At 36.4% G+C, this 25,800-nt stretch overlaps 1 protein-coding gene and 1 non-coding gene across 2 annotated transcripts; one reads left to right on the plus strand and one right to left on the minus strand.

The window, feature by feature from the left end:
• Positions 1-2,098: 2,098 nt before the first annotated feature.
• shisa9b (shisa family member 9b) lies at positions 2,099-20,636 on the plus strand. The gene is made up of 4 exons (XM_041995741.1): positions 2,099-2,925; positions 5,672-5,778; positions 15,922-16,062; positions 19,152-20,636. Exons 1-4 carry the CDS (start codon positions 2,417-2,419, stop codon positions 19,532-19,534), a joined length of 1,140 nt encoding a protein of 379 aa, XP_041851675.1. The 5' UTR covers positions 2,099-2,416; the 3' UTR covers positions 19,535-20,636.
• A 3,871-nt stretch (positions 20,637-24,507) lies between these two features.
• Positions 24,508-24,579, minus strand: trnac-gca. The gene has a single exon. It is a non-coding gene; the product is annotated as a tRNA-Cys (tRNA).
• Positions 24,580-25,800: the final 1,221 nt, after the last annotated feature.

A 25,800-nucleotide genomic window follows, 5' to 3' on the forward strand; every position in this document is an offset into this window, starting at 1 on the left:
GACATTCATGAAAAGCCTCACCTCTTGGGGCCATCTTCCTGGGGCCAATGACAAGTTGTTATTGAACCAGAACATTTAGTTGATGTTTCAGTTTTTTGTATTTTGCAGTTAATCGCTTTGTTAGAGAACAGCATGTTATGTGATAAATATTGAACAATTAGATGTGCATTCAAAAGTTTAATGAAGGCCAAATTAAGCTCACCTGTAAAGGTTATAGTGCATTCTGTGTAGTCATGGCTGTTCCAATATGCTTTTCATAAGAAAAAAATGGTTGCAAGGAGATATAATGAAAATATAGTCTATATTCAAATGGGTCTAACCTGCAATTTCCTTAACCCTCCCCCAAACCATAAAAATATATTTAAATAAATATAAACAAACTTACTTTTACTGGAAAAAGAAGCACCATTATATCCCAAGTGCATAACTACTAAAAGACAATGAAGACGGGGCAAAAGCAACTCATGTTAAAGTAATGAATTATCAGATGTGTTCTGGCATCATACAAAAAGCCCCTTGAAAAATGCATAATACACCAAACCTTTTGTGTGTATATAAATATACAAAGTAGAAACCTTGAAAATTTATACTTGAAAAGCTCTAATATTTATATGGGATGTCAATAAATTATCATCTAATTCCACACTGGCAGAAGATTTGAACTGCCACTAAATAAAAACACATTTCTTCACCTCTGAGTAAAACTCACCATGAAGTTTATCTGGTCCTTCTAAAGCAGAATTGTTTTCACTTTAAAGAAACCCAGAAGTTTCATCCTTGGGGACTGGGCAAACTATTTATAGGGAACTTTAAAAATGCACAAAGACGAGACAAGCAAAAATTCCCTTGACAGCCGTTTGTAAATAAAAGTAGCCTCCATAGCAAGGATGATTCAACATCAAAAGAGAAAAGAGTGAGATATCTCAAGTGGCAGATGGTAAGCCTCCTTCCACTAATCATAATTTTAGATAAAAAGATTTCTCTAAAAATAATGTGCCAACAACCTTTGTAGCAGATTCAAACTTGTCGGGCCCTTTCATCATCTGTTACTCTTTGTAAATGATCAGTAATTAATAGCTGAGGTTGACAGATAGTCTGTTCCATGAAATGAACACTGCAAATGCTCTGCATATGATTACAGTGCATTTGAGTATGTAATTGAATGGTAAAACTAAATTTTTAATCTTACTGATATTCAAGCTCGATTTCAAATCCAAATCTTGTGTGTCTTAAGTTCATTAAGTATGCCTCAGTTTTGTATCTGACTGATAATCAAGAGATTACATCAAAACCACACTCAACATGTTTTTGTCACTGATGTCTTTAAGTGACTTACCATGCATGTGTATCCAGCTGCATGCTGTGACTTTTAATGAATATCTGACTTGACCAAAAGATTTGTAATAATAACAGTGCTGTGCTCCTAGTTAAGTACACAAAAACCTGAATGATAGGTTTTCATATTATTGCATGGCTGTGGCATGGATGTGGAAAAAGTAACAATAAGAATATGATAATTATATGAAAATGTTTTCCAGTTTGGAAATAGCACTGGTCTGTGTAATGGTATTAAAATGTATTTAAATCATTATCCCTACTGATTTCCTGAAACGTCTGAGATACTTCAGTATTGAACAAATGGTATTTTTCAGTAAAGCTGTGGGAGCAAAAATAAGGCTTAAAAAAGTGTTGTGTAAAAATAGTCACCATGAAACCAGTAGTACTGGAAAACCATTTCATTTATCAAAAAAAAAGGAAGCTGGGCAAAACAAACTACTCTTCACAACTTACTGTCATGTTAAATAGTTTTAAAGTGGCTATAATAATTAAAATTTTAATATTTTCTGTATTGTTTGTAGCATGTCAGCCAGGAATGACCCTGAAGTTCAGTCTTGTGTCATTGGAAGAATTCACATCACGGATTGGTCCTTTGCAGTCGTTTTTATCACAGAGTACAATGATAATGGCCTGTAAGGGTTTGTAATTAGAGACACTGCACGCCTCTATCTCCCATTGGCTCTCTCCCTCACTCTCTCCGATTCACTCACTCACTCACAGGGTCTTTTGCTTTGTCTTTCTCCCACCTTCTCCGTCTCTTTCAGCAACGAGCTCTGTGGTGAGAAGCCTCAGAGGTGTCTGACACCATCCAGTACGTTTAGGGGCTAGATACAGCTTCTTATATAAATTTCCAGCCACTTGCTTTAGCAGTCTGGCCTCTGGGTGTTTGAACAACCAGTTTCTTTTTGTATAGTCAGTTGAGAGAAAACTGCACGGTGGTAGTAGCTTTTTACGCATGGAGGTCGGAATCAGTTTGTTAACATTTACGCACGGCTTTATCTCAACTTGTCGGAAGATGCTGGCAGGTTTATGAGACCTTGTCAGGGCATCAAGGGGGGTGCGCAAAAAGTGAGCAACGATGCGGGGCGCTGAGCTGCTGCTCGGTTACTTTCTGGTTAAAGTTATCTTGTGCGATGCGGAGGGCGAGCCGGCTCAAACCTTGGATGAATTAATGATAGTTACAGGGTTTAACGAGTCAGCGGAAGAAGAGAGCATAGTCACAGAAATTCCGCACACGGAGGACAAGTGCCGTGGCTACTACGACGTGATGGGTCAGTGGGACCCGCCGTTTGTGTGCAGGACAGGCAGCTACCTGTACTGCTGCGGCACCTGTGGCTTCAGGTTCTGCTGCGCGTTTAAAAGCTCCCGGCTGGACCAGACCACCTGTAAGAATTATGATACTCCGCCGTGGATGATGACCGGCAGACCCCCGTCAAAAGTGGACGTTGCGTTGGAGTCTGCAAAGGATAAGACCAACCTCATTGTGTATGTTATATGTGGGGTCGTGGCCATAATGGCACTGATAGGGATTTTCACAAAGCTGGGTTTGGAAAAGACGCACCGTCCACACAGAGAAAATATGTCACGGTAAGCGATGCTTGAGTTCCCTTTCGTAAGTTGTATTCATATTTATTTATTTGCTCATTTATGTAAACAGTTTTCTCCGCTGTGCAGACTAAAAAAAAACAAACAAAAATAAAAAACAGAGTGATATTCAGCTTTTTCAATATTCAATATTCAGCTTCACGTTGTTGAATGGGAATTCATATATATAGTATAGCCTATATATATATATATATATCATGATTATAAGAGCTCAAATATTTGATTCTATCAAACTCATTGTACTAAACTAGCAGTTATTATACTGAGGAGTTTAGGGAAGATAAAATATCCCAAAACTGAATAAATTTAAATTTAAATTGGTGATCTATGTCTATTTTTGGTTTGCTGAAAATGAAACCCATCTCAGGGTCACTGTAACATTGCACACATTTTTTTTCTTTTTTTTTTTCTTATCAAATTCAGCAAATTCTATTGTGCATTCAGGGTTAATTGCAAGATATACAAGAATTTTAAATAATTAAATAAATAAATAAATAAATAAAAATCTTAAAATGTGCCCAAAATGGCAGCAAACATGTTTGTAGGTAACCCAAACACCATATTTCTTAAGAACATTTTGAGTTGAGGTTTAAAGCCTATTTTAGCAGACACTGTGTTGTATTTATTACTTTCAGAATGGCTATTAAGAAACACAGTAAAAAAAAAAAGTGTGAGACAGAGATGTCATTTCACATGTTGCTCAAGCAGACACAAAACTCCTACTGATTTAGTGGAAAGGGCATCTAAATATGTTTTACGCTTTGCAATTTTAAAACTTCTCAAAGCTGATCTTGCTGATTAATTCAAAGCAATTTTAAGTAAATCTGAGACAGATACTTTCAGATGTAATAGGCCTATTTATCTCATGGTTTTATAATTTAGTGATGCATTATTGATTTGTTTCAATTTGTATAAACTAACACATTTATCAAATGTCTGTATATAGTTGAGCTGTGCTGCTTTTCCTACTGTCTTGGCCAGGAAGCTCTTGCACAATGGATCTTTGATCACAGTGAGATGTCTGGTTAGATGAGGGGTGTAATAAAAAAAAAACAGGAGAAAGTGGGAGCACCTGTAGGTATACATCATATACACACATACTGACAGTGTTTCTGCAATTGCTGTCATCGCTTCAAGTAATAGACAACAGTTCCATGCTCCAAGTTTACTTGGAATTTTGTTCTGCAGTTTATCTTCTTCCTGCAGTATATTAAAAAACAGTCCTGGTACAGAACAATATTACTGCTGGCATAATGTAGCTGCACATTTTTGATAAGCTCTGACAAGTAAAATGCAATGCTAAGGGTAGTTTCTGGTGCCAGATCTGAAAGTTTTAAGAGCTTTTATAAAAATAAAGGTTGGGTTTTAGATAGGATCCGATCCATTTTCAGTGAGATATTAGACCATTATAAATCAACCTTTAGGGTTTTTATAGCTGGTGTAAACAGCCATTGGGTAAATTCTTGTTTTTTGGGTTTTCTTTTTCTATGAGGGATAAAGGTGCTCATGTTCAAACAATGTCCCTTGCAAAGCATGTTAATGTAACTGGCTGCTCCCATTAAAAAAGACAGACACTACTGTGCCAAATGCAAAAAAAGCAAGCTGAAGAGAGAGGATTAAATCCTGGCTTCTTTTACACTTCTGCACAGTTGGGCAGTCATGCTTAAGTTGATAAGAATGTTATGCTGTTTTTGCACCAAAAGCACCATGTTTAAATAGACTTTTTAAAGCACATGTACAGCCACCAAAACAAGCAGATTAAATCCTTCCCATCCCATTAAATCCCAATGCCAGTAGTTGGATGTTTAACCTGCCAGTCCAGTGTAACGTTACGTTCCAAAGGATAGGCCAGCTATAACAACATAAAGGTACAACGTCACACAGCATCCTACAGGGTGTGTTGGACCACGGACTCTGATAAGCATTGCTCTCTATGGAAGTCAGGCTAGTTTATTATTTTTTTTTAACACGAGGACATCATCTTCACTCTGAAAATGAGCTTCCAACTGTCTTGCAAATGGTAAAATGGTCTCTATTGGCTGTGTGTTATTGCTACCAGTTTCAGAGCCTTCCTGTCATATCAGTAAACATGTGTTTCTGTAAAGACAAAGTGAGTTGTACCAATTGTTTCAGCCCTGACTGCAGTGTCCTCATAGAAAATTAACAAGCTCATCCTTGTGTTATGCTTGTAAGCTAAATTTCATAAAGTCTTGCAACTACTGCGGTCATTGGTTGTAGCATTCACTATATCAAATATTTTCACACTTCATGCAAAATCCAGACATTAACAGGCACTGGTGTTTTTTAACCTATGTCGAGTTTAGATGTCAAAGAATTCCATGTGCATGAAGTTATTTAGAAATCTGACGTTTCTACAGTCTCAAATTGAGAAAATGATCCTGATGACATCATGGTGATGACATCAGAGTTCCGTCAATTTGTAGTCCGACTTAAGACCTGCCTTACAAACTTAAAATGTAAGGTGTGTAAGCAATGGGCTTTTAGTGAAGCTATAAAAGCCATACTTGTTTGCATTATGGGATTTTTAGTTATTAGTATGGGTTAGTCTGGTTAAACTGCCTCTAAAACAATAGATTGCTATACTGAGCTTAGGAGTTTGATGGCAATGTTGGTTAATTAACATTGAATCTTTTCCAGAGGTGGACATGTAAACATGTAAATATTTACTGAAAGATATCCTTGTTAAAACTATTCTTCATCTTTTCAGAGCTCTTGCACATGTAATCCGCCATCCGGCCTCAGATCATACAGATGACATCGGACTCAGCCAACAATATGAGAACATACAAACCGGGTTAACACTCAACAGTTTTCGTAAGTAGCTCATCACCTTCATACAGATATACATGATGGAGAAGATGAGTTCTATACAGTTAACCTGTTCAGCAATGCTTATATGCTTCCAGTGATCCCAAATTATGGAGATATTTGGGATTATTTAACCAAACGGAAGAAGTTTGCATCAAAATATCGATTTTGCAGGAACATTTTGACACTGCATAAAAACATATTTATAAATTTGTGGACAAAATGTTGCTGCTGTTAAATAATCTCAGCTGAAAGACTCATAGGTGTTTTTTCTAGCCATTGTCAGTTAGATTGATGATTGGACGTCTAATTAACCACAAAACAAAGAGTGTGGACAAAATGTTTACCTATTACATAAAAAGTAGTTTGATATTAAGTTAAGCTTTTTGTAAGGTGAAAGAAGGCTAATTTCTCCAGATATTATTTACTGTCTTAATGATGTTGGCACTTTTATTTAGTTAATTAATTAAATCAACCTTTGCTGAGTGAACAAAAGCCATCTGCTTGGATCGCTTTAAACAGAACCTTCTTGCTGTTACTACATGTCTGATATTTCCATTTGGTCCTTGACTCATGTACTAAATGCAGATGTTTTTGGCACTTCAATTCAGAATGAAAACAGATGTCTCTTACAACCTTCAGTCCAGACTCCTTGCGATTCAGAATAACAGCCAGGTTTTTAGACTTGCAAATACATTTTAGGTTTATAAACAAACTGTTTACATTTTTTACATCGTTCATTTCTGTTTGTGAATGGAAGGTTAATGGTGATTTCTTTCATTTTTAATTTATTTACTGTGATATTCTTGATTTGATTGTGTAATAAAGACACAAAGGTAACTCAGTAGCAACCATTTTTACTGGCAGGTGGGTGCAGACTGCATTACAAACTGAATGACAGTCATGAATTTATGATGATGATGATGATGATTATTATTATTATTATTATTATTATTATTATGTAACAAACATCTAAAGGTGTAACCCTGTTTGATAACCAGTCTTAAATAATCTGTGAAATTTAAAGTGACAGAAGGAAAATCAAATCATCTAATAAAAATCCAGCGTGCTGGTGAGGCAATTGGTTGTGCCTTTAGATACCACTGAACACAGTCTCTAATTACCAATGACAACCCAAAGCTCTTTCTGGTCTGACCATACCGGCATGATCCCAGATCCAAGAATAATGTCTCTTCCCAGCCCCCTTAAACTCTGCCTAATCTGTAAATCGCCAGACTATGCAAAAAAAGGCTTCTCTTCACTTGGATTAATTACAAAAAGAAAATATTTTGCATTCCCACTTCTAGCCACCAATACTTTTTATGGGAGCCAATGAAGTTACGATATATTGTTAAACTAACTTTCTCCCATCACATACTTTGGCTATTCTTCTTCTAATAATTAAATCTACAAAAGAATCATAAGGTCATTTTAACTGGTAGAGAAACTTATTTTCAAGGTGAAGTCTAAATATGCTAATTATTTGTCCTGAGAGCATCAAGGACCTTTTCTTTTTATAGTCAACCTTAATAAAAATCATCTTGACAACATAATGCCAAACATCGTAAATGAGAGAAGGGCGGTCAGCTCAGGCATATTTATCTTTTTTCTATTTAAAAAGCCAGCACGTTTTAAAGATTCTGTTGTACACTGAAGCAAGCGCGATCACAAATTTTATTTAGAAAAAATCCCACTTCTCTTCTCCAGTGCTCTAATCCTGTTCTTTTAGGAAGAAACCTTCATTATACATAATGATGAGGATGACAATGTTGATTACATAGATAGTCTTTAATAACATGGAAAAGAGTCCATAAGTTCAAATACTTATAGGAAGGTTTTTTTTAATCTGCATCAATTTTTGATATTATATAATATATTAAGAGCAAATTTGGAATGCATTTATTTTACTCACATTCAGTTTACATGTGGTTGACCATTGTATCACCACAGGAGAGGTCACAAGCTAGGTCTTCGTTTTAAAGACTCATATCTTTGAAAAAAAAAAGAGTGTTAGAATATTAACATGCAAAGATGAGAAAAAACTGTAATTATTTCAAAAGCAGTCTATAAGCATGTGCCTATAAATGTAAATTCAGTTGACTCTTTTCTACACTGAGGAAACAAATTATTCTGCTTGACTTCTGTTTTGGGACCTTGTATTTGTATCCAGTACGTAAAGGCTCCACAGAGATGAGAAGAATTCTGTTAATTTAGTGTCAGCAGTGGAGTGATGATTGTTGTTTTCTGGACAATAATCCATTTAAGGTTATAAGAGGTGAGATTTATTTTTTTCACATTTAGATCTGTCATGTGCAGCTGTACATTCTTGTAGTGCAACTGTATAAAGCAGTGATTGAGCGACCCTAGAGAGAGCCCTTGTCAGAAATCTGTTAGACTGGGCTTTTCTCTTGATGACACCAGTAATATAGATTTTGTGAAATGGGATTCTTTGGTTGCCAGTACTATTGTGTGTCTGTCCTACTGGACATCTGTGTGCATGGGGCATTTCTGAAAGATTGACTCCCCTTACTCCTTTTCTTACCACTGAGAGTCAGCCAGACAGAACAAGGTCTTCACTCACTGCAACTGACGCATAACGGCCATTTCCTCTCTTTTAGATAAAAATGTATCTCAGCTGCATCACCTCTGATGACAGACACAATATAGATACTAAATTTAGAGTCTATAGTTTTATATCCACCTGCTATAACATACTATGAAGTATGGCTCAAACCTGAGTAGATAATTACAGACCTCCTGTGTGGATACCTTCAAATATTTGGATAGTGACAGAAATGGGGCATCTCCTAAAATGTTTGTTATTACAGCTGATTAACAGTAACATTCACCCTAATAACTGAGAAAATGGATGCAATTGTTTGATCAGTCAATGAAAGTGAAAATTTATTAATTTATTTGCTCAGAATATTCCCAGCTGTGAATGCTTTCGTGTTTCCAGTAATTTGGCCATCCTCTTCACTGCTGAACCTTTGTTAAGTGAAGAAAGACTTTGTCAGCCATCTCTCAACCATCTTTTGATTACCTGGCATTGCTAGAAAAATACAGAAATGTTAATCAGTCTGACACCTCTCAGTTTAATAAATTGAAATCAGTTCAGTTTTATTTGTTTAGCACCAACTGATGACAAAAGTTGCCTCAAGGCACTTGGTGATGAGCATTAAAGATAGAGTCCAATCCAAACCAGTTGTAATTCAATTAATTGTGATCAAAATTAGTCCATTTGATTACAATTGTGTTCATAAAAAGTATCCAAGGAAACCAAAAGATCACACTGACTCTTTTTTTTCTCTCTCAAACACCTGTATTTAGCATGGAAAGACCAACAGCCTCAAGTGGAGAGAGAGAGAGAAAAAAAACCAAACTCCCTTTTAAAAGAGAAAAAGAGGTGCGGGGGTGTACAGAGGTGCTCATTGCATTATGGAATGGTCCCAAGCAGCCTAAACCTTTAGCACTAAAGCTAAAGGGATGGCTAAAAGGATGGCTAAGGATCAACCAAGCCAGCTCAAACTAACTAGTTTTATACAAAAGGAAAGATTTATGTCTAATCTTAAACTTAGAGAGAGTGTCTGCCTCTTGAACCCAATCTAGGAGCTGTTTATACAAAGGAGGATCCTGACACCTAGCAGGCTTAGATATGCTAGGTGGCTTTACACTGGCTAAGCAGAGCTAGCTAGGGGTTGTTTTCCACAATGTAGGGCCAAGTTTCTAATTAAGAGAGCCTCGCTTCCACACCCACAAAAGTGCAAGCTTGTTATATGTGCCATTATTATTAAATAAGGTGTAGTTAAACATCTGACTCCCCGAGCAAGTGCACAAAGGACACAAAGTAAAAAAATATAACAATATGCAAGTGTTAAAGCAGCTAATTATTCTAAGACATTATGTGCTGGAACAGAACAAAAAGTGTGTTAGGGTTAACAGTATGAAACGTGCAACTAGAAGGAATTTAATGATATTCAATTAATTAAGAGGAGCTTGCACAGAGCAGAAGTAAGGTAAACAGGAGTTGATACAATATATGTCTCTTACGCAAATACACAGAATCCATTATAATTTGAAGTGGGATCATAGTTTCAGGATATACTGCCACTTGATACAGCTGCATAAATCCTACAACCAATTCACTGGGTCAAGAGATGCAATCTGAAAGCGCAGGTGTGACAACAGGTGAATACTGCCAATAAGGCAGTAGGCATAAATAGAAATAAAGGTATATTGATTTTTAATCTAACTTTATAATCCTAAAATAACATAATATGTGAAGTAAATGGTAAAACTGAAAATCAAATTAATATTTGATATGACCTTAGTGGGCCATTTAAACAGTGCCAACATTTCTCCTTAGTATAATTGCACATCCTCTTTTGAGGTGTGGGACAGACAGGTTGTTCCAGTTATCTCTGAGACATTCCCACATTTCCTCTGCTGATTCAGGCTGTCTTAATGGACTATTTAATGTAATCCCACACTGACTCCAGAGGCTTTTGGACCAAACACTTCAACTAGGCTTAATAAAGGTTACAGGAACTGGGGACCTCCCTAAACAAAAACAACAAACTTCATCTTTTGGCCCATTCCTCCATTTTTTGCTTGATTTTTTTAGGCTCATATGAACTAAGGGCTATATTTTGCAATTTTTTTTTGTACTAGCAAGTTCTGTTGTCCTGTTTAACTGTTTGTTCGGCTCTAACATATATAATCTGAACACCATGTAGACCAATCACCATGCAGTTATGTCACTTAATGTTCCCCTACGATGGGAGAGTACTTGCATAGGAGCTAAAAAAGGACTGTGCAAACAGATGCTGGGTGTTGCATTTGCTATTTGTTGGTTGACTCTTTCCTCTACTTGTCATTAGGAGATAGTACTTTAGAAATTTGGCCCTTTGTTTACATTTTGCTGTCATGCCACAGAAAGAAAGAACAATTTCCTGCTTGCATTACATGATTATTAATAACAGTTAAAATCACTTTCGCTGTGTGGCCTTATTAAACTAATGTTTTCAGTTTAATAATAGTACACATCTTTTCATGGTGTGTAAAGAGCTTGTCAAAACTAGTATAAAAACATACTACAATATAACATACAAAATATTCTTAACAGATGAATAACATGCTCACCTATAGATCTGATTGATCAGATCAGGTAATCTGCGTACACATTGGATACATTTTGGTAATTATTACAACTAAATGACTGATTATCTACCCATACAATTCAAATGAGAACAGGTTCAGAGGTTGAATAAAAATAGCATGATATTGACCGGGAAAGAAAATATTTTCTTTAGTAATGACAGTGGGCTGTCAGTAGATCAGAATGCCTTTCTCCTTGTACTGTTTATTTTGAGGTGTACAGCTCCCAAAATACTCTCTTAAATCTTTTATGAGTTCCAGGGAGGTGTCTGTGTCTGGAGTGTTAACTCGCTTATTTTCCACAACAGCCATGGAATCTTTAACCTTACAAGTCTCTGGGAGTGACCTACTTTTTTTTAGCAGCTGATACAAAAGCTGCAATGTTTAAAACAGTATCCTCACAAATGACAGTCTGTCAACATAATATCCAAATAACTATAAAGTGGAAGATAAACAAATACATATATCAGCACTTGGGCTTAAACTGAGTTAGGCATTTTGAAAATAACACAAAATGTAAAGATAAGTGCCAACTACTGGGAAATCTGCTCCCATTTTAGATTTCAGGTGTACATGTATCCCAAGTTCATTTGAGACACTGGAGGCATCCAGACAGGCTAAAAAAATCAAATGTCTTTGACAAATATGAGCCTACAAAATAGTACTTGGTAGATGATGGTTATTCAAGTTATATCATACGATAGTTTTGACCTTTAAGTGTATACCTCCATACTGACCTTGACTAAAGCCCAAATGGCTTATAAATTAGGTCTTGAAACGAAGAACATTTCAATAGTTTTGCATTGAATTAGCTTACTTGAAAAGAAATTCCACTGGATAACTATTGTATGCACTGTTTATATTACAGTATATATTCATTTATCAAAGTGTTTCTGCAAAGCATAAGATTAAGATTTAGATTTACTGGTATTAAATTAACACTGTGGCTAAATCATTTGAAAGTTACGCTGAATGAGAGCCTGTGTCCATGGCCCACTTACAATGAAATGGAAACAGGTCAACAAGCTAAGAAAAATAGCCTGAAAATTTAACACAGATAGATTTGATGTCTGTTTTAAATTAAAAGGGTCGCAGCAGCTCAGTTGCTAAAGCAAAATCCTTGACAATAGAGAAGTTTGGAGGTTCTGTGTAAAGCTTTTATTGAGTAACCTCAAAAAACCCTTTTGTGACTAACTTAAACCAGCCACTGGTGCTTCTTAAAGCACATCAAGGAAGCCATCCTTCCTGGCCTGTCCGACCTGCAATTCACCTGCAGGGAGAACTGTTCTACGGAGGATGCTGTCTCGATTGCACTTCACTAAACCCTGACTCACCTGCAGCAGCCAAACACCTATGTTAGGATGCTGTTTATGGACTTCAGCTCAGCCTTTAACACCATTCTCCCAGATGTCCTGGCCTAGAAGCTCCACAGCCTGGGTCTGTCAGCACCACTCTACTGTATGGCTGGACCAATGACTTCCTCCTTAACAGGCCCCAGTTGGTGAGGTTAGGGAGGTCAACATCCTCACCACTGATCCTCAACACAGGACTGTCCTGCCATCCACCCCACCAACATGGTTGGATGATACCACAGTGGTGGGTTTCATATCCAACAATGATGAGACCAACTACAGAGAAGAGGTCCAGAACAATCTGGTTCTTAACATCAACAAGACAAGGGAGGTCGTAGTAGATTACAGGAGGTCCAGGAAGACTGAGCACGCTCCTCAGAGGCAGTGGAGCATGTGGGCAGCATTTAGTTCCTGGGCATCCACATTTCCTCCTACCTCTCCTGGACTGTGAACACTTCAGTTCTGGTGAAGAAGGCCCAACAATGGCTCGCCTTTCTCAGGAAGTTGAAGTGGATGGGATTCTCTTTTCAGCTGCTCGTGAACTTTAACAGAGCCACCATTGAGAGCATCCTGAGTCTCAGTGTGACAATGTGGTATGGCAGCTGCACTGCACAGGACAAGTGGAACTTAGCCTTGGTGCTAAGGACAGCTCAGGGGATTGTGGGCCGCCATCTACCAGATCTGGACTCCATCTACACTGCCAGAGTCCAGAAGAGAGCCAGACATATTACAGCCGACCCCACCCACCCAGGCAATGCACTGTTTGTACAGGAACATTAAAACTACAACAAGAAGACTCAGGGAAAGCATCGTCCCCAGAGCTGTGAAAGCAATAGCCCCCACCCAACCCTCCACAGCCACACAGATTGAAGATTCACACCTTCTCAGACACACACACACAGACTTCCGTCCTTGCACTAGGATGCACTTTATCCACTCTGTAAATATTACTGTCTGCTATGAATTCTTTTTCATTTTCTATAAATATAGAGGTGTTATTATATCTTTTATATATTTTATATCTTCATTTTTTTGCTTATTTATGTGTGCCTGTTATATTTCTATTTTCTTATTTGCGTTATGTGTGCTTAAGGCGAGATTTTATGCTTGCATAATGACTCTAAAGATTGCTGAAAACATTAGTTAGCGTTTATACAACTTTTCATTTGTTAACACTGACCAGCATTTTTCATAGACTGATAAAATTTGTAATTCAAAAGGGTAAATATATAATATAAGTTATCCAGCTGATTATTTCAAAACATCAAACAATGTTCTGGTGGTGGTCACTGAATAAACTGGACTTCTTTTTCTTGGTTTTTGTTTCATCTCATCTGAAAGTCTTCTTCTGTTCTACCTAGTTGGTGGGGAGTTTCAGCTTCTAAATGTTAAAAGAACATTTGTACTTAGAGGGTCATTAAAGTCACTTGTGTCAACTGATTAACCTGATCATTGTGTAGGTCGTTCAAGTCACTGTCACATAGAAGTTGTTTGCCTGTGTAACCAAAGCTGCTTTGGTCACAAGGTCCAACATGTGAATTGTTATGGAAGTGTCTCAGGAGATGAGTCAAGGCTACATTGTAGGTGCAGAGAAGGGGATATCTTAGGCCACATCCAGTGTTCTGAGATGCAGTTTTCCCTACCATTATATCAGGGGGCAGGGTGGGGATGTCTCGCATGGAGATATTTTCCCACTGTGATTTGTCAGCAGCAGCCATCGATTGTCAATTGTCTGGTTTCTCCTATAAAAAGGCTTGGGCCCCCCTCACCGTGCTGCATTGCATACTAGCTTGTGTTTGAGAGTTTTGCTCTTTGCATGGACCAGATTCTATCTGATGCTTTTTTTGGGTTTGAAATGGTACTGGTACTTTTTGTACTGGGATGCTATGTTTGGAGAAGATTTTTTGAGTTCTCAGACACCATTGCTACAAATGGAGTGACATTCTTGTGCTGTTCTCTCTGTTGTTATTCTGTCCTCATAGAGACCTTCTCAGCCCAATGGTGTAAAGTTCTGACTAGAGACAGTTTCTATTCCAGTAGGTGGTGTGAGTCAAAAAGTAGATATTGATCTATTCATGATCTCACATTCCAAATGATAACTGAGGGAAGAGATGTTTGGAACTTTTTCCTCTTTGCTCTCTGTATTGGTCCTGATCGATATCTTTGACATCTCCTCTTTAACTAGTCTGGATTGGGGGATGGTATTAATGAGTTGTTCTGGGAGTAGCAGGGGATCCTCTTGTAGCTGTCACTAGTTACTGGGGAGACATGGAAACTTGGGCATATTTCCTTACTTATGTCCCTGCTCTGAAATTTTCTTTCTGTCTTTTTTTCTGTGTCCAGAAGGAACCATGATCTTAAAGTGATCTATTCATGTGATGAGGCTTTTTGAAGGTTATTTTTTATAATAAAGATTTCAACCAAATTCAGTAATTCAGGAGCTTTTTTATAAAGGAGTTCCAAATAAAGGGCAAAAATAATTGGGCTCCACCAGTCATTTGCATGTAATCATGTCCTAAGTCTGATCTTTATTGATATACTACTGCCATAAAGTGTGGTGAAGTGTAAGATTTGTTGTAGCTGACCTTTGCATCACTTCATGAGACAGCATCAACAATTTCAGACTTGCCAAATTAAATTAGCACAGTAATAAAGTTTCTTGCTGACCAGGGGGGAATTAGAGCTTAATTAACCTATTTTCTGTATTAATGATGTGTTTTTACTTAGACACTTTCTAGACCAAGGACTAATGGTCCCATCTCATTTAAAACTTTGTAAACCTATGCCATCAACAATAACAGCGATTAGTTAATAGATATTTTTAATGTCTGGGTTAATGATACTGGAGTCACTGTAGATTAGTACTAGCACTTGCTCTGATTTATGATTCCTCTGATGATTGGCTTTGTGACAAAGAAGATGAGTCTTTATTTATAACCTTGTGACATTTAGAATATTGTGATTTTGTGAGAGGGTGGGATTAAATGAGGCATAAACAGCACAGCTTACTAATGAATGGTTACAACTGCCTCCATCATGTATTGGATCCATTTACATGTTGCCATCGCTATACCAATATGCTTATAATGCAACACACACAGCAGTCCTTAAACTGTCACCTATTTGACTAATCTTCTTTAAACTGAGCAAGAAGAAGACACTCTGAACATCTGTACATGCTGTGATGCCAACAGGCAGGGGGCCAGTCTATTTGCTGTGCACCCTTTAATTTACCAGATGTCTACTATAGGATTAAGTTCAGTGCCACAAAGAGCAGTCATGATTCTCCAGCTGTGTCCCCAGAAATATTTCTTCAAGGGAATTTGACACTACTAAGTAAAAAAAGAAAAATACATTCATCCATCAAGTTGATTTGCTGCATGCAATTTGACTTTGTGCAACAGTCAAATTAAAGCAAGCAAGCAAGCTTCCTTTAACAAAAATAATATATTATGCATTTATTTCCATCACATCTTGTAACAGCTAATTAACACATATGAAACTGAATGTGTCATTGCAAAGTGTTGCTTTGTATAATTAATTTAGGTTCTGTTGATCCAAAAATGTGAGTAAAACTTAATTGGAAAAAGAAAATGTGTCTAAATTTCTGTAATAATAACATATGTGTCTCTTCCTTTAGACAACAGCCAGATGAACAATGCAGCTCAATCACCGACTTTAATAAGTCAGCCGTATCCAGAAGTTGGACAAATTACCAGCCCGTATGAACAACAGATGCCTCTCAAAGATCTCAACAAGTACACCACTCTCAAGGCTGTGGGTAAGATGTTATTTATAAAGAGCCATGAAAAAAGAAAGAGCAGATGCAGTTTGCCATTTCATTTGATAAGGTTGTGATAAAATAATTGTATAAATAATCAGGATTTGCCTGCATCCCATAAGGAGTGTTCAAGTTTACTAAACAAACTGGAGGCATCACAAATTTCAGCTAAAATCCTTCTAAAGATGTTATTTGGAATTTAAAATAAACTAAATGTGGTTAATATCATGTTAAACGCTTATGTCAACAGATGGTAAATATGTTATCAAAATATTTTGCCTGCCTCAATTATCATTAAGCTTTACCGCCATCCCCCTTTTATAGCTTAACATCAACAGCATGTAAGACATTTGGCTTTTTTTTCTTGTTTGAAGTTCTTTCAAGTCTCTGCCTTACAGAAATTCTTGTGAGTTAATCCATATTCCATCATTGCCAACAGAGAAGGGAACTGAGAGATTATTTATGGAAACAAGTTTTTTTTTAATTTTGCACTAATTTTAAAATGTCTGCAAGCAACACAAAGTTGGCATCACTTCACAACGTGGCACTAAATTATTCTTCTTGTCTTTTGAAAATTGCAAATAAAAACAATACAAAAACAACAAAAACATGGTTGTTTTGTCAAAGTATGTCAAATCAAAACATCTCAGTTACTACCTTAATGTACAATGTAATACTGGTTTACAGTATGGTCAGTAGGTAAAATTCTTTAAAGCTAGAGATGGTAGTAAAAGTCACATTGGTAAGAAATGAGTGATACATTTACGCATACTCAAGATTTGTTCACTAATGCCTGCAATACAATATGGACAAACTTCAATTTCAGTGTTAGTTAAGGTAAATGATATTCCAGTTTGTTTTTATATTAAAGTAGTAGCCAGATTTTATATTAATTCCACGCCCTTCATTTCTTTAACTTCTGTTTTGATCTATGCTTTTTTAATCCTCTTTACATAGGCAGAGACAGCAAAAAAAGAAAAAGACCTATAACCCACAAGCGTCAAAAAGTGTGGTGAATGTATTTATGGCTCTGTTTTGATGCCATTAGCACAATGAAATGCAAGTATTTTTTTTTATAGATTCTGCTTGAATCTATTAACTGGGTTTGACAAACCTGGCAGTGGACTCGATGACAGCTATCAGCATATGTATAGTAGGTCACATCCCAGCTCACAAGCTTTGTGGTTCACACAAACACTTCATACTTCTTCTCTGCTTACCTCCTGACATACCATCAAGCAAACTGATCATTGGGGTAAATCTAAATGAAGCTAAATGTATCAGATGAAACCTGGGATAGTAGACTATCAAGCACAAACAGAACAAATATATAGGGCATGTGATGGGGATAGGATAAAGGTTTACTGCATACTGACAACCTCTGTAGTCCAAATTCATTCTAACTGGGTCCTACAGGCATTAATATTCATCCCCTGTAGGAATTGAACTTGGGTCTCCTACACAGGAGGCAGATGCCTTGCCATCTGAGCTTTCCAGCCACATAATCCAAGCTATCCTGGACAGCTGAGATCCAGATCTATTAACCTTATAATTGTTATGCTGGCTTCACTGAATAGCAGTGAACTATCTCTTGATTCTATTCGTATACCATATTTAATCCAAGGCATAAATGTAATTTGCTTCTAATAAAAGAGGCCACATCAAATTTTATCTGGGAGACACTAATTAAGGTAAAAAGAGGGAGAAAAAAAAAACTGGAACGTAAGGAAAAATTACAAAGACTAAGACCACACAAACTTCACATGCTCAGGCTAAAAATTCTGTTTTCACATGCTGCCTGTACCTGACTGAGAACATATGAGATAATTTAGATCATTGCGATTTTTACATTTTTCCCAAAAGGCTTTAAATGTGGATTTACTTCTTGCATTAAATTCATGCATTAAATTATGTGAAACTACAACAAACTATTAAAAGTCCCAGCTGGACTATTGTAATTCTTTCCTCTTTGGTCTCCCTCACAAGTCCCTCCATAAACTTCAACTGGTCCAGAATTCAGCTGCCCGCATTATAACTCGAACCCCCTCAATCCACCACATCACTTCTGTCCTCCAACAGCTCCATTGGCTTCCGATCCAGTTCTGTATTCAATTCAAAATCCCCTTAACATTTAAAGCCATCCACAACCTCACCCCCCATATCTGTCTGACCTCCTCAATGTTCCCACTCCCTCTCGCTCTCTCAGATCCTCTTCCTCCATGCACCTGTCTGTCCCCTTCGCCCGTCTCACCACCATGGTAGTGAGTTCCAGAGACGGGGAGCAGAGCATTCGGCTGCCCTGCTCCCCGTCTCTGGAACTCACTACCATCTCAACTCAGAAGCATCGACTCACTTCCCCATTTCAAATCACACCTTAAAACATATCTGTTTAAAATAGCTTATCCCATCTGCGGTATACTGCTGTGTCTATTGATTTTATTTTCTTTTTTATTGTTGTTTTTCTTAAGTTTTTTGTATCTTTGTACAGTGTCCTTGAGTGACACTGAGGTGCCTTCAAATAAAAATGTATTATTATTATTATTATTATTATCATTATTATAAACACTCTATGCCTTCAATATTATACTATATATAGCAAATATCTCTGTTTCTTGAACATTAATTATGTGATAGCTAATGCACCAGAAACATGGGTGGTGGTCTGAGAGTTGGTGTGTATTGGCTTCCAGGGTAGCTGTAGCTACACATGTAGCTTACTACCACCAAGTATGGATGGATAGCAAATAATAGTATTAAAGAGTAATTGATTCACACTGTAAAGCACTTTGGGTGCCTTGAAAACCCCTATATAAATCAAATAATAATAATAATTATACTAACACTACTACTACTACTACTAATAATAATACTTTATTATTATGGCTTTTATTATTATTATTGTTGTTGTGCCCAACTTTTTGTTTGTTCTGTGTTTGTTTTTGTATTATTTTTAGATGTTTTAAAAAAAAACACTTCTATTTAAAGACTTCTATTAAAATGCATTGAATTTTGGACCCAAAGACGCTGTTTAAAGGTATATTACTGACTAAAACTGAATCTACCTCATTGTTTATTTATGCATTTGTTAGCAGAGAAAATGAATGACAGCTACCAAAGCAACCGACTACAAGCAATTGAGATGACAACCAAGGGCAGCCTTCCAATGGAAGGTGTGGATATGGAACCAGAGCCTAGCAATCCTTACAGCCCACCCAGACAGCTGTCTATGAAGCAGAATGAACAGAAGTACAAAAGTCCCAGGAGCTACAGCTCCCAGTCACTGTCTTGCAGTTCCAGCACTGCAGCCAGCCCAGGCGTGCTAAGACCCTGGCAGAGCAAGGACACACTGGGACACCGACAGAGCTATGGCATAAAAAAACTCTGCATCATAGAAAAGGAGCCGTTCAACACTCGTTACATGCCTCCACAACCATACTTTGTTACCAACAGCAAGACAGAGGTGACAGTATGAGGACCTGTCATCAGGGTTAAAATGCATATGCATGTAAGAAAGATTGTAACTGCTGACTAGTGTTGCAAGAAAGCCGCATGGACTGTAATATCTGTATATGTGTACGGGATGGGCAGCAATAAAGTTGCAATCAAATGGTGACTTGTACAGGACTCTGGGCCAATAACTGTGCTTCAGAAGGGCACACTAATGAATATGTTGTGTTTGATGCTCACATAATCCAACTGCTGAAGTCACATAACTCATATATCCCGGTGTTAAGATGTGACACATTAAGCTCTGTTGTCAGTAAATATCAAAGGACTTAAAGTCTTTTCTGTAAGAATATGTCTGTATGAAATTAGAGTTGAGCAGCCTGTGATTGATGTATTGATTGGCTGACTATAGATGAAATGTGTCACTACAATGCAGTTAATGTTTTAATGTCAGTACTGATCACATACTGAAAGGCATCAATTAAACCATTAATTTAATAGGTACTGAATCATTAGCAAAACCCAAGGTTGTTTTTGTATGTTTTTTTGTTTCCTGCTCTTTCCTGTTTCATGTTCTCAATCTGAACCCTCTTAAATATTTCTGACACTGGCACTGTAATACAAAATTTCTCAAAATTTTACTTTAAGTAAAAAAGGTTCATAAGGAACAGGACAAGAAATTTAAGTTAACCTGTTTTTAAGAAAGCTGTGATACTGTGTAAAATGTCAGTTACAGCAGAATGCACTGATTTGCATATCTGGTAAAGCCTTCATTTAATATCATGTCAGCTACTGAAACTGAAATCCTTTTTATTTATTTATTTGTTTTATTATTTTATTATTATTATTATTGCATTTAAAAAAATATAAATATTTTTTATTTAATGGCACAACATGTTTTCATATGCTGTTTTCATGCAGCATTAAAAACAGTAATTCTGCAATTGAAAACACTGCACGGGCTCTAGAAACTCAATCACACATTAAAATATATTACAGTTACGTTTGTCCGCATGTCCATGGTGAAGAAGTGTCCCACTGAACACATCATAGTTGAGCAGTTTTACCACTGTGACAGTTTCACATCATGTTAAATGCAACCAAGGGAAGATTTTAAAAGGATAAAACTGGTATGTAGGGGGACAGCAAGTGATATTTTCACAATTATTCAGCTTCTTTTGTGAAACTGCTAAGTTTTTTTTAGCTGTTTTGTTTTTACTGTGGATCAACATATCAGATTCTAAAACACAAACTATTTGATATTTATATTAGTGCACATGGCATGGGTGACTCCATCGATGCTTAAAAAAATGGGTTAGAGGTTGTGAATCAAACTATGGAAGTATAGAACTGTCACCCAAATTAAAATAAATAAATAATTAAATAAATGGGACCTTATTATGTTATAACATGTAGTTTTATTGTATTAACGTGAAACGTATCACATTACAATGTGATGCATTGTGATAATATAATATGATAGATTTTATTTTTTAGAACATGAACCACAAAGTACTTTATGTAGATGTTGTTGTGACCTAGAAATATTAAAGAAAAATACATTTTATGGAGATGATTCTTATCAAGCAGAAACTGCCTACAACTGTGTGCAGACTGTGTGCGTGTTTTGCCTTTGGTTAAAATGTTAAATGGACTGTACTTAAATGACACTTCTAGTCATGTTGACCACTCAAAGTGCTTTTACATTATGTCACATTCACACACATTCATACAGCACTTCTATTGTTAGATACTAAGTGCTTTCTCCAATCACTCACACTAGCTGAGTTTCTATTACAATATTTCGCAAAATAAAAGCGGAATTTTTAAAATTTCGACAAAGTGCAATTGCGATTTGCAGGCTTTACCATTGAATGGTATTTAGCACATTAGCCGTTAATCTCGTAAAATCTCGTCCTGCGAGACTTCACTTTGAGGAGGATGGAGATTTCTAATTTTTTGTAAAACTCTTGCATTTTGCTGTTGTTTGCTATCAAGGATGGTACTTATATTCTTTCTTTAATTGTTTGTAGAAAGATTATCATCTCCTCCTGCGGCTACTCATACTGCGTCATCTTTATTAGAAATTAACTGGTCATGTGACCCCTTACATAACGTCCAGGGACGTGTAAATGCAAAAAAAAGTGTTTCTATTACACTTTTGCGAATACTTATATATCAACACATCTGAAAAACGACCTCATAAGAGGGTAAAAACGTTTTAGCGATATTTGAGAGGTTTTTCGAAATGTAGGTATTTCCATTACCGTTTTCATTTTTTTATTGCGATATTTAAGTTTTGCACAATTCTAGGGGTAACGGAAATGCAGCTAGTCATATCCTGATAGATAAGGATAGGGAGGCAATGTGGGGTTCAGTGTGTTGCCCAAGGACACTTGAGAAAGTCTAGAATGGATCCAGCAACTTTCCAGTTGGCAGACATCTGCTGTTTCTCCTGAGCTACAGCTGCCATCATGGCCCATGAGAACATTTACCTATGGTTACACCAATGGCCTAGCTGTCTTCTGAAAACTAAAATGAAAGTTATATGGGCTATATGTACCGCTGGGACTAGGAGAATTAAGCTGCCAACACAAAGACACAGTCCTGTTTGGTTTAAGGGTGCAACATCAACAACATCAGTGTCGTCCAAACTTCACCATTGTCCAGTCTCTCTCTGTCTCTGCCTAGTATGAGATCCTGTTTGATAAACTAGATATTTTTTTGATCTACTGCACAGTGTCCTCATTCAGTGCGGGTTATATTCAATGTTTTCACCACAAAATGTATCACGTTTTAATGTGATAAGTTTCACGTTTTTACAATAAAACTATGTTATAACATGATAAGATCCTTTGTATTTTATTCGGGTGACAGCTCTAAGCTTCCATAGCAAACATATGCGGCAATTTTTTTTTCAGAATATATATTGCTTATTTCAATACCAATACCAAACCACTGTTTGCAGTTCTCTGTAGTAAAAAAAAAAAAATAAAAGAACTAATTAAGCTTGCCAGCAGTCAAGACATGTCATCTACTGAAAACAAGTTGCCTATCATGAACTGAAACATACAACAATGGGGGCACATTTTAATTCCTAAATCTTGTTTTTACCCAGCTCCTCAATTTCTATTAGAAACAGGGTTGTAAATTATTCACAGTTTGTTTGAGAGAACTCTGCTCCTAAAATATAGAGGACTCTATAAGTGTTATTGTTAATTTAAACCACTTAAAACCCATCTAATAACCCAGAGATTTGGTGTGTAATTTTGAAGACCAAGTCATTGCCAACAGACACCTTAATGATATATAGCAAACTAAACACTCAGTAGGTCCAGAGTGAAAATTGTTTGTTTTGGTGTAATAGTCATTATTATTTGTGATTACTCTTGGACATGAGACCCCAGTATTAATAGAGTGATCACTGCTCTTTTTAGTAATCCATTACATTACTAACAACAACTATTTTCAGTGTGCAGATAGTGAGAGTTTGAGTCTTTGTTGAACTTCTTGCTTCTTGTCAAACATTTATTTTTGTGTCTTAAATTCTGATTCTTAAATTTAATGACTGTATTTGTTCTAAGTAGCCTAAACACAGATGGTGGTTAAAGTGGTTTAAATGAATGTATTGTTTCTTTGTTTCTTCACAAATAAATTAGCCCTTTAAATACATGTGATCCTTGCATGCTGATATACATCAATTTTACCTCTTTGTTTATAGGTAAAGGGGCTTTTATAGCGGGTTATCGGGTGCAACTGACTGTGCCAAGTAAAGCATTAAAATAAGAATGTTCATGCCTGTCTGCAAGTCTGGTTCATGTGGTTAATTGTTTGAAGAAGAAATGCAAAAAGAAATGACAGCTACCATTGCAGTGATATATTTATGTCTCCTTAAATTTTAAACAAACCAAACTTAGATTTAACTTTCAAAGAAAGATCATAAATTATGTGCATCGATGCATTTGGCTAGTGTTCATATTCTTACAGACTTCTAATTGACTTTATGCACTATTTTCCAACGCAGTCAGCTATTCTGTCACATAATCGAATATATCAGCACTGTACTTAATTTACTGTTATTTAAAATCAGACATTAATTCACCAACAAATATTGTACTGTCTGTGAATTATAATTGTTTTATTTCATAGTCAACAATATCAGATCACTGTTATTAAAACAATAGCGTATTATAATTACACAGAGAAATTTACTATTAATGCTGATGTTGAAAATGTAATTTATATAATAACTGTTTGATTCATTAACAAAAGAATTGCTGTATTTTTTTTATATCATGTTAAAGTTTTAAAAAAAGCCAAAATGATGAGGTCCAATAAAGTCTAATATGATGGCTTTTATTTAATTATCAGAATATGCATTTTATCATGTAATTGCTCTGATCAGTGTTGTTATGTACCTTTCTGTATAATGTAAATTTGTTTTAGATCCCTTGTTGAAAATTACCACAGCCATTGTGTGTAGGCAGTTCACACCCTTCAATATCAGCCTAAATATTTTCATACTTTATTTATGCTGTGAAATATGATTTCCACACTGCAAGTGTCTTGCGAAAACCTTGACTTTCTAAAATGCATTTTTGTTGTAATAAATTACCTGAAACTACAGAAAAAGCCTGTGTTTTGATTTACTTGTAGTGCTTTAAGTAGTTTTAGTGGGATCTGAGGGTTGATAAAAAATTTTCTAAATGTGGAAAGCCTCTACAGCTGATAGTAATAGTGACACAAGGTTTATGTAAAATAATACATGCCAACAATTTCATCCTGTTTAGTGAACAATCTTGGTAAACCCACATACTGATTGATTGAGCAAGCCATTTAAAAACAATCTATTTCTTTCTTCTGAAGTAAAGAGAGAACAAATATGATCACCTGGTCTACTGTCCTAAAGCAATAAAAATAAGAAAAAACCATATGATACCATATAGATAGATAGATACTTTATTGATCCCGAGGGGAATTCAAGATAATTTATATTTCAGGGGGCACCCAGATTTGAACTGGGGACCTCTTGATCTGCAGTCAAATGCTCTACCACTGAGCTATACCCCCCTGATATAAAAGTAAGGCGAGTCAAAGATCTTCCTCCTAAGACCTCATGTTGCATTGATGAGCATTTATGGCTGCCTTTTTCAATTACTGTTGGCTAGCTGGCAAACACCAGATTTTATTTCTCTTATGACAAGCTATATCCCTTACAGCTTATCATCATGGTTGAGTAAGTATACACTTGGCCATATTTGGCCAATCAGTACAGACTGATCTGACGGCAATCTTAAATGTCAAGTATTTAAGAATTACTGATATCTAGTGGTAAAAACGGCCACATAAATTATTTCAGATGCCAACCACAGTTGTGAATGGTTCCAGACATAAACTCGTTTTCTGTGAGTGAATCCAGTGTCCTTAAGTACAGTGATGACTACATTACAGGTAGCTACTTCAAAACTGTGTACATGTCATACTGTCTTGGTTATGTGCATATTACTTTACCCAAATGGTGTTCTAGCACCTATCAAATAAAGCTGGTACTGTAGTTTTAAAGCTTAGAGGGTTCTCAGTTAACACACAGAGTTGTTTGTCCATTCAGAGACATCGTAGCAAAAATGGTGGCACTTAAATGGCAGCTGCCATGTACGTGGGCCCACGGCAAGTAGATTTAAATGACTCATTCAAAGACAGTATAAACATAACAGTTATTTTAGTACAGTAATTAGGGACCAATAGAAACACGGTTACACAGTTATATGTTAAAATTTTTGTCATTGGCATTTGATTTTGTTACACATTGCACCTTCAGAGACAAGTGCTAAGCTGAGTCATTTTTACTTTAATTATTAACTTTAATATTAACCTTTACTTATACTGGTAATCCCACAGAGACACTCAGTTTCATTTACAAGAGAGATCTGTTTACCTAACCTAACATGCATGTATTTGGATGCCACCTTCCACCTAATACATTGTTGATATTGCTGGTTCAACACAGAAAAACTGTACACAGAAGCGGTTCAGCCCTGCAAGGCAAATTGCAAAGGAGCAGGAGAGACAGCGAGAGAGCAATGTTTTCATATCCCCCCCAGGAATTACTCTCTGAAATTTTACTGCTTATTGTCCCACCCAAAAATTAAATGTTTTTTTTTATTATTTTATTTTATTTTTTACCCCTGGGCAGAGGACATACTTAAATAATTTTTTTTCACTGTTAGAAAATTTAATGCAGAGACTTTTACTGCAGATTACTCCTGTTTACATCCTGCCGCTCAATGAAAA

The sequence above is a fragment of the Melanotaenia boesemani genome, chromosome 2 (genome assembly GCF_017639745.1).
Source record: "Melanotaenia boesemani isolate fMelBoe1 chromosome 2, fMelBoe1.pri, whole genome shotgun sequence".
In the NCBI taxonomy this organism is placed as follows: domain Eukaryota; kingdom Metazoa; phylum Chordata; class Actinopteri; order Atheriniformes; family Melanotaeniidae; genus Melanotaenia; species Melanotaenia boesemani.

Coding starts and splice junctions, on each gene's coding strand:
- shisa9b (XM_041995741.1), top strand. CDS start 2,417: ATGCGGGGCGCTGAGCTGCTGCTCGGTTACTTTCTGGTTAAAGTTATC. Junction 5,779..15,921: donor GTTAACACTCAACAGTTTTC/GTAAGTAGCTCA, acceptor CTCTTCCTTTAG/ACAACAGCCAGATGAACAAT. Junction 16,063..19,151: donor CACCACTCTCAAGGCTGTGG/GTAAGATGTTAT, acceptor TGCATTTGTTAG/CAGAGAAAATGAATGACAGC.